The sequence below is a fragment of the Cladophialophora yegresii genome (assembly GCF_000585515.1).
Source record: "Cladophialophora yegresii CBS 114405 chromosome Unknown aczIN-supercont1.5, whole genome shotgun sequence".
Classification (NCBI taxonomy): domain Eukaryota; kingdom Fungi; phylum Ascomycota; class Eurotiomycetes; order Chaetothyriales; family Herpotrichiellaceae; genus Cladophialophora; species Cladophialophora yegresii.
Window position 1 is genome coordinate 1,559,358 of NW_006913049.1, and position 10,481 is coordinate 1,569,838.

The window sequence follows — 10,481 nt, forward strand, 5'->3', positions numbered from 1 at the left end:
AAGCTCGGTTTTGTGGCTTGCGCGCAAAGCTTGAAGCCCGAGTCGACCCCATTAGACCCCGAGGGAAAGGCTCCTACCGCCCCAATCATGACACTAACGCGGATCCAAGGATCGCCACGAGGTCCATGCTGTAGTCCAGATGCACATAAAATGCTCACAAGGGGGAAATAGGTTCATCTCAGACCCCGAGGACACCGTTAACTCACCTATTTGAGCCATGTTTGATTGATTAGTGATGGGCGGGTTGATGGTGATCGCCGGCACAGCGACCTTTCCCATGATAATTCAGGTTCCCGACTGGCAAGGATGTCGCGACTACTCCGTACAGTCTCCTTTGTTGTGGCAGTGCCGAGTGATACACTGAACGAGATACGAAGCCCATCCTGAGCATGTCCCGCTTGCTTCGTTGCAGACCCATCGAAAGGACAGGTACTCTGCACGGGCAGCTCGTGTTCGGCATTTCGGGTTTGGCCAGTCTAAAGAATGTCGGGAAAAGTCCCGGAATCACATCCCGTACATAGTAAGGTGAAGTTACGAATATTTTTGCTCATGATGGTACGCGCGAGAGCAGACCTCCGAGCACGAAGCCGAACAGAAAAGTAGCTGTAGTCGACGAAGATGGGAAATGAGTTGTGGTTGAAAGAAGCAAGGGCGCTTGACGCTGACTTGCATCCGTAGGTGGGACAAAGTGACTGGGTCACTAGCAACTACGTTCCTATTGCGATACTTCTCATGTGGAAAGACAATTGTGTCTTCAGCAGTACGAGGGTTGCGAATAGTTGTGCTACATATACTCCGTACCAAATAATCAATCTCTGGCCAGCCCCTACGAGTCAGATGCTTTGTTACGCCACGAGATCTGTACGATCGGTGATCACCCGAGAAAATCGATCGGAACACGAAGTCTTGCGGCTTTACTAGGCTATATCCAGGCCATCCTACTTTATATCGTCATCAGATGAACAGTTATATATTATCACACGGATCTCAGTACAGGGTTTTGCTTCATAGCTAGCCATATTACACGTCCCCAGATGGCGGCAAGACCCAAGTTGAACGTCCAAAACTTTCCCCGTCCTCCACTGTTAGAATTAACTCGAAGGCACTTGTTGATCAGATGGAATGGCCAGACGCTGGCAGACACCAAATCTGCCTACTGGGTCTTAGAGACGACTCATCCTCCGAGTACGTTCATTTCTGCTTGTCACAGGACTCAGTAGCATTGTCCGAGACGGACCAACCTCTGAGTAACTTGCCCATGTACAGCCTACTATCTGCCAAAGAGCTCCATCTCCGATGCTTTCAAGCTGAAGCAAGTCCCCCACAAGGCATCGCTCTGTGAATGGAAAGGCCGAGCGACATACTGGGAAGTCACCAACGAATCAACGGGAGAGACGGTGAAGAACAAAGTATGGAGCTATGAGTCGCCGACGCCAGCTTTCAAGGACATCCGGGGATATTTGTCCTTCTATGCTAGTGATGTCCCCTGGGAATGCTTTGTTGACGATGAGAAAGTGGCACCCCAGGAAGGTGAGGAGCGCAGCTCAGGAGATGCCGCAAAAGTTGACTTGACTGTGTATAGGCGACTACTACGGCGGTTGGGTGACGAGCGAGCTCGAAGGCCCCATGAAAGGGGGACCGGGCACATGGGGATGGTAAACGTCGCACTGAACGAGATGTGGACGGAGGGTACGAGTAGCAGGAAAGCATCGCTGAGGCACGTTACCTGCTGTTCATATTCACCACATGTGTCCGTCTCTTCAGCCTGTGAGCTACCGGCACTGCTAACCGTAGTACTCGCACGCTCAGCGATACGCCGCCGGGTCAGGGTAAGGTCAAGGGACAACTACAGTAGCAAGTCAGCTGGTATGCACGCTTTTCGTCCAGGAGGAGCTGGCCTTTCCGCATAAAGCGCAGGTCTAGAGAGGTAGGGAGCAGCAGCTGGCATGTCTACATGCGAGCCAGAAAAGGGAGAGCAAGCACATTCTTGCGTATGTGACCTGTCCAAGTGCACACGCGAAACACGGCAAGCATAGATTATCCAGAGCGAGCAATGCAGCCGGCGAAGGATGTGGTGCCGCGCTGCTGAATGTCAAGGAAATCGGGCTATTCCAAATGCAGCGCGGAGGTGTTTTTCTTCCGTCCCCCAATGTGGTCCAGCGTTGCGCTATCAGAAATCCGACTGGGCCGTCGCTCTCTACACGTTTCGTCATAGTTCACAACGTGTCTCCATGCCCGCTTTTGAAGTCCTCCGCATCGCTGAATGTAGGCAGAAACGGCACGCTGTGGCCATGGGCTGCTCAGTTCTTGTTCGTCCAGGACTGTGTTTCTGCGTATCGGCATAGCGGCTTTGTTGCCGGCTGTCAGCTCAACGGGGTCCCAGGTTTGTAACACGCCGCGTTGTGTGGCGGTTGATGCTTCTTCAGTTCTCCAATTCCCACGTCCACGTCCTCCTTTTCAACGTTGTCTCAAAGCCTTCAAGTTCCAGACAGTATCCGTCTCCATTTCTTCTTCATCGTGCCCCAGTGATAGATTTGGACTGTGGTACCAATGGGAGACATATCTGATGCCATGACCAAGCTCGTACCACTGGAGGTCACTGACCTGTCAGAGGGATGGTCGTTCAAGCAGACTGACGATATCGGCGAGAACAGTTGGAGTCCAGTCAAAAAGGTCCCGTCGACTGTGCATCAGGACCTGATCGACAATAAGAAGTGAGTGAGGCCAGGGCCCCAGAGTCGACGTGACTGATGCTGCTCTCAGGCTCGAGGACCCGTTCATCGGATTCAACGAGATCAAGGCCGAATGGGTAGGATTGAAATCATGGACTTACCGAACAAAGCTTTCGCGGCCGTCAGTACCGGAAGGCTCGAAAGTGGTACTGGCCTTTGATGGTCTGGACACATTTGCGAATGTCAAACTGAACAACAAAACCATCCTTCAGAGCGACAACATGTTCCTGCCGCACCGGGTCGACATTACAGAAGCCATTCGACCAGAGACGAGCCATGACCTCGAGATTGAGTTTGACTCTGCCTTCTTGAAGGCTCGTGAGATCAAAGACCAGCATCCGGAGCACAAGTACATCTGCTTCAACGGCGACCCAGCGAGACTGGCAGTGAGGAAAGCCCAGTATCACTGGGGCTGGGATTGGGGTCCTGTGCTCATGTGTGCGGGCATCTGGAGACCAGTGCGGCTTGAAGTTTACACCGTCAGGGTTGCCGATCTGCGGACCGACATTGATATTTCAGATGATCACAAACTTGCCACAATCAACGCGAGTACAGAGATAGAGGGGCTGGAGGACCGGAATCTCCATGTCCAAGCCAAGTTTACAGTCAGCCTGGGCGACCGAGAAATCTCTTCAAGCGAGGCCGAAGTGACTTCTGATGGCAAAGCGACTGCCCAGCTTAAGGTTCCAGACCCTGAGTTGTGGTGGCCCAACGGATATGGAAAGCAGCCACTTTACACTGTGAAAGTGGCCATCTCAGCCGGCGAAACCGTCCTGCACACAGAGTCTAGACGCGTCGGTCTCCGCAGGGTCCAGCTCGTCCAAGAACCAGACCGGCATGGCAAATCGTTCTACTTCCGAATCAACGATGTCGATGTCTTTTGTGGTGGTTCATGCTGGGTCCCCACCGACAGCTTCTTGACCAATGTGACACCCGAGAAGTATCGGGCCTGGATCGAGCTGATGGTGCCTGCAAATCAGAAAATGATAAGGTAAGCTCGTCACGATACCTCCAGTGTTCGCGACGCCTGCCTACGGTTCGAAGCTAATGCGGTGCTTCCAGAGTTTGGGGTGGAGGAATCTACGAGCACGACGCGTTTTACGACGCGTGCGACGAGCTCGGCATCATGGTGTGGCAGGATTACATGTTTGGCTGTGGCAACTACCCGTGCTTTCCTGCAATACTCAAATCGATCGAGGCAGAGGCCGTGGCTAATGTTCGGCGAATCCGCCATCATCCGTGCCTGGTGATTTTCGCCGGAAATAATGAAGACTACCAAGTGCAAGAGTCCGCCCACCTGACCTACGATTACGAAGACAAGAACGAAGAGCATTGGCTGCAATCTGACTTCCCAGCCCGCTATATCTACGAATCACTCTTGCCGAGGGTCTCGGCCGCAGAGGCGCCCTGGATCCCTTACCACCCAGGATCACCCTGGGGCGACGGCAAGATCAGCTCTGACCCCACGGTCGGTGACATGCATCAGTGGAATGTCTGGCACGGGACACAAGAGAAGTATCAGATCTTCGATTCGCTGGGTGGACGGTTCAATTCAGAGTTTGGAATGGAGGCCTTCCCACACATCGCGACGATCAAATCTTTTGTGGAGAAGGAGGAAGATCTCTATCCTCAGAGCCATGTGATAGACTTCCACAACAAAGCTGATGGCCACGAAAGGCGGATCGCCACGTACCTTGTGGAGAACGTGCGGACGGCGACAGGGCTCGAGGCCTACATCCACCTGACCCAACTCATCCAATGCGAGGCTCTCATGTTTGGCTACCGCGGGTGGCGGAAGCAATGGGGCGATGAGCGGCACTGTGGCGGCGCGTTGGTGTGGCAGCTCAACGATTGCTGGCCAGTCACCAGCTGGTCGATAGTCGACTACTACTTGAGGAGGAAGCCTGCATATTACGCCATGGCTCGAGTTCTTGCCCCAGTGGCGGTGGGGATCCGTCGAGCTCACCACGACTGGAGCGTGACACATGCCCGAGAACCCCGGACGCAAGACTGGGAGCTGTGGGTCGTCAGTTCGAGGCAGACCGATTTGACTGCCGATGTGGAGGTCAAGTTTGTGTCAGTCCGAACCGGCCAGGAGATCAAAGAGAAGATCGTGAAGAAAGGGGTCAAAGTCCGGCGGAACGGAACGACCGACGTTCTAGAGGGGGTCATCGACAATGTGCACGAAGAACCCCATGTTCTAGCTGCGCGAATTTGGGTCGACGGCGAGTTGGTTGCTCGGGACACCGATTGGCCACAGCCTCTGAAATATCTACAGTTTCCCGGCCGAAACGTCAAAGTCGAGATCGTGGGTGACGAGATGCATGTTTCAGCGGACAGGCCCGTCAAATGTCTCGTCTTCGAAGAGCGAGAAGGGTGTCATCTAAGCGACAGCGCCATTGACCTGGTGCCCAATGACAAGCAGATTATCCGAGTGCGAGGGCTCAAGTCTGGCGCGCCACCCCTCGACTGGACCTTTCTGGGAGCTGGAGAGCAGTAAAGCAGGGACAAGCACAATGCATGGCATTGAGGGACAAAAAGCGAGATGAGGTTATGATGCATGAGACAAGACTAGGGTGTGCAAATGTGAGCAACATTGCAAGGGTGCATGTTGGTCCGATCTTGACAAATTCAGGAAGACGCGTCCATCTACTGGCTCGGTTCGATGGGTGGCTTGTTTAAGGAACGACAGATATGAGTTAAGCGGAGAGTCAGCCTGATGACGAGCCTTCTAGAAGGTCGAGGGAGTCTCTGTGTAAACTGCGGTAACCCTCTTGGGAGCAGTTGAAAAGAGACACGAGTCAGATGGTCTCGGGGGTGGGTAAAGACAAGGACCTGAAAGGATGCCTGTGCCGGTAGAATTTCGGGCGGCCGACAGTGTCATGTAACAGGCAATGGACAAATAGCTGACCGTGGCATCGAACCCGAAATTGGCATGTCGCAAGGTCGGATCGTGACCATCCCGATGACAAGACTTTAAAAGCTGGGGCGTCCCGTCCAGAGGGGTGGGAATGGTCCCGACAAAGCAGAGGTTGTGGGCAGATATTCGGCAGAATCCAGAAGCCCGACGGTTAAAGCTCGAACGGACACCGGAGATCCATTGCTAGCGTCTGCTGAACGGCGGCTAAATACTCTAAATGATCAAATCTCATCGGCGTGGCCAAGCTGCAAGGCTCGAGTTGGGGCCTGTAGAAACGGGCCAAGGCCGACCCATGGCCTGGGGAAGGGTAAACTGTGGGGAGACCACCGAGTGTGGCAGTATGGGATGATGAGCACGGGGCAGCACAACACGAGGATGCTGGTGATAGCATACAAACCTCGGTACCTTACTAGTAGCTTGGTACCCATACGAGGTAGACACTGCCAGCATCTGAGAGCTGGAGACGAGTGCGAAGTGGTCGGCCGCATGTGGAGCATTTGGCTGCCTGGAGACAGCGAAGCCAATTCACAAGGGAAGCAACACCACACAGCAATACACAGTAGTCACAGGCAGTTAAAGTAATAGCCATGACGGCAGAATCATGTGGTTGTGGAAGAGCAGAAGGTGGCCTCCGGAGCAACATTGAAGTCGAGCCCCCCACAATCTCTCAAGCTGCCACTCACCCTGAGCTCAGTCTTCCCTCACCTTTCTCTCACCTCACCGACACTCTCACGGTTACATACACACATTCATTCCCACTAACATCCCTACCTAGGTAGGTACCCCGTACTCCCTCACAATCACTCCTCCTCTGCCCCGCCACCGCCGACAGGCTCACTGCGATTGTACACATCGTTGCCCACAACCACCCTTACAGTAGCCTGCCTCTAATCGACGCACTACTGCGTCCTGTGTACACAAAGTCTTCCTCGCATTCTCATGCTTCTTTTCTTCTGGAGCCTTTCCTCTTTCTCCTTGCTCCTCGGCCCGCTGGTGGGCGCGCCAGGCCTCTCACCATCCTTGCCTGTAACATTGGCCCGAGATCAATCATCATTGATCAAAGATCCTGTCACCTCGACCCTGGTCGCCGTGAGTGGCTACCAGCTCCTTAGTCTACGCCATCCACTCCCGATCCCATGCTCTCCTTCTCGCCTCTTTCCACCATCGACACCACACCCTCTCTGCGATCCAATCTCTAACTCAAGCAGGCATTTTAGCCCGTCATGCGCATCGTTGAAGCTAGCCCAATTCCCGGTCGAGATGGCCTTGGTTATTCCCACAGTTTCCCCGGACTCATCCATGTGTCAGATGAAGGACGTGTAGTCTCCATGAACATATACGACTCCAGATCCGGGGAACCACTTGATCCTCCACTTTGTGACATTGCTGAAAAGCGATCTGCCTGCCTCGACTGTCTCCGTGCATTGCTCATTGACTTCTTCCACAATACTCTTGTCGGCTCTGACCCTGTCGATCGGACGCGACTTTGGCCACGATAACGGATCGGCGCTGTGCTCAGGAGAAGCTCATCGCAACTGCCGTCGCTTGATGGTGGGACACCCTTGTTGCTCTTTTCGAGACGGACGTTTTTATTCTGCCAGAGCTTTACTGCCAGAGCTTTACTGCCAGAGCTTTACTGCCAGAGCTTTACTGCCAGAGCTCCATTGATTACCGGTTCTCGATCTACCCAGACTGGCTTTTTGCCTGGGGCAGGAATCTGCTCTCTGAACGCGGTTCTATCTACCTTCAGCACCGATCCTTCCCTGCTGCGCCCGGCAGCTCCTCCCAGAATGTTCCATACCTTTGAAACTGCTCAATATGCCAGCCCGGACCAGGCCGAACAAAACGCCAGCACTGCGGCCAAACGGCGGACCTCTACCGTCAGGGCCTGTGAGCCCTGCCGCCGACGCAAAATCAGGTGCAATGGTGAGCATCCATGTGAGACCTGCCAGTGGTATCGCAAGGCCGCATCCTGCCACTACACCGAGCCTAGGCAGCGGCAAATGCCCTCTAGAAGGTGAGCAGTTCCTCTGCTCGCCCTGTTCGGTCACTTCCTTACATCCGTGACCAGGTCGGTGGAGAAGATCTCACAGACTCTCCAAGAGTATCGCGGCATTCTGCAGAAACTCTTTCCCAATGTGCATCCGGATCAGCTGAAAGAGCTTGGCCGTGAGAGGCTTGTTGAGCTCATCCAGAAAAGCAGTCCGTTTCATCCTCCTTCTCCACGCACACCCAGCGTCGAGGAGAAGCCCCCTCCAGTCAACCCTGATGCTGCCAATCTCGAGCAGTTGCAGCCAATGCCCGAAGACAGCAATGATGGCTTCCCAGAACGCAAGCATCATGCTCTCAAAGGCATCACCGACGACGTCAACATGCTCTCGCTCTCTGTCAAGCAAAATCCATCCTACCTCGGAATATCATCAGTCATGGCAGTCCTACGAGTAATCACTTGGCTTGATCCCGACTGCCTGACCAAGTCCCCTGAGAGAAGCGCCATCCCTACGCGGGAGCCCTCACCAGCTCCAGAAGCTCGTGCCTTACACCATGACCAGCCGCGGACCGACACTCCTGCAGCTCCTGCGTGGGATGAGATCCTTTTGATCAATGCATATTTCACATACGTCCATCCGTTCATACCTCTGATTGAGGAACAGGCCTTCAGAGACACATACATGGCTGCAAAAAGGACCGATTCCAGGTGGCAGTTGCTCCTCAACAGTGTCCTTGCTATGGGCAGTGTAGCGGCAGGAACTGCCGAGGACACGGGCCATCAGGTTTACTTCAACAGAGCCAAACAGCACCTCACCATAGACACATTGGATACTGCTCATCTGGAAACTGTCCAAGCACTCGCTATTCTAAGCGGCTTCTATCTCCATTACATCCAGGTGCCCAACCAAGCCAACAGCCTGATGGGTGCCACTTTGAGAGTTGCCACCATGCTGGGTCTACATCGAGACTACTCCGAAGGCGTTGGGCCTGCAAAGGCTCAGAAGGCGTCGTTCTCCATCGAGATGCGGCGGAGGATATGGTGGTGTACATTCATGCTGGATGCCTGGGCTGGCAACACCCTCGGCAGACCAAGCATGGGTCGGATGAGCCATGCCATCACAGCAAAGCCTCCACAAGAGCCCATTGGCCAGTCGGCACCCATGCTGGCATTGGTGCAGGAGAACGTTCGCTTCTGCATCATCAGCACAAGAATGGAAGATGCCCTTGCTGTCTCACCATTATTGGAGGAGCACGAACGCCACGCCCTTGATGCTCTGTATCTGGAATGGTACAGACATTCGTCCGTCCAAACAGGCTCACCGCATCCACATGCCAGCGAGTCACCTGGCATCACGACCCTCAAGAACGTCATGAGGTGGAAGTACCTTTCCAGCAGAGTCATCCTCCACCGACCGGTGCTGCTGTGGTACGCCATGCGGAAGATCACCTGGGAAAGGCTACCCGAGGAAAAGAAGGCTGCCATTGAGCTATGCCGCGAAGTCTGTGCCGAATTGATCTTTGACATTGCCGCCACGTGGCGTGGTCAAAAGGCATGTCAAATATCTGGCTGGAATGCCACCTGGCTCATATATCAAGCCGCAATGGTTCCCCTCTTGTCACTTTACTCGGATTCTCATGAGACCGAGGTCGTGGAAAGCTGCCGCCAACAAGTCGAGGTCGCGATCCGCACCATCAAAGATCTTCACAGCTGGTGTCCGACAGCTCGCCGGTCTCATGAAGTTCTCATCAGACTCTACGATGCAAGCAAAAGACATGCAGCTGCCATCCAGGATCCCCGAGATTTATATATTCCCAACGCGATGGGCACCCCCGTATCAACCGGCACCCCAGCGCCATTGTTGCAGCACCCACAACCGACATCTGTCTTACGTCCAACTTATATCGACGTGTCATTCGCCAACATGTATGGCAATCCACAAGACCTGAACACGGCAAACCAGGAAATGTTCATGGACAACATGTTTGATACCCTGAACTGGAGTACCAGTTGGGACAGCCCCATTGGTGGGCCTCAGATGATGAATGGGTGGGACTATAATTCGATGCAGACTTGGGCAGGCAATCCTCAAACGGAGGACACGTACTTCTCCTTTGGCTACGCCGATGATGCGACGCAGATGGGTTACGACATGGCCATGGATGTGTCTAACCCGGATGACGTGATGAATGGGCACTATGCACAGATGGAACGACGACACCCGATGTGAACCAATCTAGCAAGGTACATTGAGAAGACCTTCCAAAACGCCTCAGTTCTTCCTCGAGCAGTCCGCAGAACCTTCCTATCGACGTTTTCAGAACCAATCAGATCTACATGAATGAGTAGATCTTGGGCCAGATGAGATGGTTCGTCTGCTCAGCCGTGCATGGTCCAGAGTTTCATACCTGCAGCACGCAGAATGTTGGGCTGCGACCGCCTCGTCTTCGTCCGAGTCGTGCCGGCAGCTGGATGCCAGTATCTCAAGCTGGTCGATGATCATGCAAAGACGGGCAGGGAAGGAGGAGATCTGGCCATGAAAGCCTCCGTCACGGGTTGCACATACCAGTCACGGGCCTGGCAACTATGAGTAGATGCCAAGCGCTTCCTGTCCATGGTGACCAGGGTGACGTACCGGACTGTACATCTGTCCACTGGAGGCCATCCAACCACGCCAGAACGTTCATTCAGAACAAGAAGTCGCCTCTTCAAGACCGTCTCTGTTCGTTACCCGCCCCAGGACAAACAATCTACGGTAGTGGCATGTAACATGATTCCAATGAAAGCAGATACAGCGAACAGCAGATACAGCGAACAGCAGATACAGCGAACAGCAGAT

General features: G+C 53.9%; 3 protein-coding genes across 3 annotated transcripts; all 3 read left to right on the forward strand.

Annotated features, from left to right (window-relative positions):
* Positions 1-1,034: 1,034 nt before the first annotated feature.
* Positions 1,035-1,659, forward strand: A1O7_07287 (uncharacterized protein; the record flags this gene model as incomplete). Its single annotated transcript, XM_007761287.1, has 3 exons — positions 1,035-1,185; positions 1,267-1,530; positions 1,583-1,659. The coding sequence occupies 3 exons, from the start codon at positions 1,035-1,037 to the stop codon at positions 1,657-1,659; spliced, it is 492 nt and encodes a 163-aa protein (XP_007759477.1).
* Positions 1,660-2,571: 912 nt separating this feature from the next.
* Positions 2,572-5,232, forward strand: A1O7_07288 (beta-mannosidase B; the record flags this gene model as incomplete). Its single annotated transcript, XM_007761288.1, has 3 exons — positions 2,572-2,714; positions 2,764-3,723; positions 3,795-5,232. The coding sequence occupies 3 exons, from the start codon at positions 2,572-2,574 to the stop codon at positions 5,230-5,232; spliced, it is 2,541 nt and encodes an 846-aa protein (XP_007759478.1).
* A 2,210-nt stretch (positions 5,233-7,442) lies between these two features.
* On the forward strand, positions 7,443-9,872 carry A1O7_07289 (uncharacterized protein; the record flags this gene model as incomplete). Its single annotated transcript, XM_007761289.1, has 2 exons — positions 7,443-7,669; positions 7,724-9,872. The coding sequence occupies 2 exons, from the start codon at positions 7,443-7,445 to the stop codon at positions 9,870-9,872; spliced, it is 2,376 nt and encodes a 791-aa protein (XP_007759479.1).
* Positions 9,873-10,481: the final 609 nt, after the last annotated feature.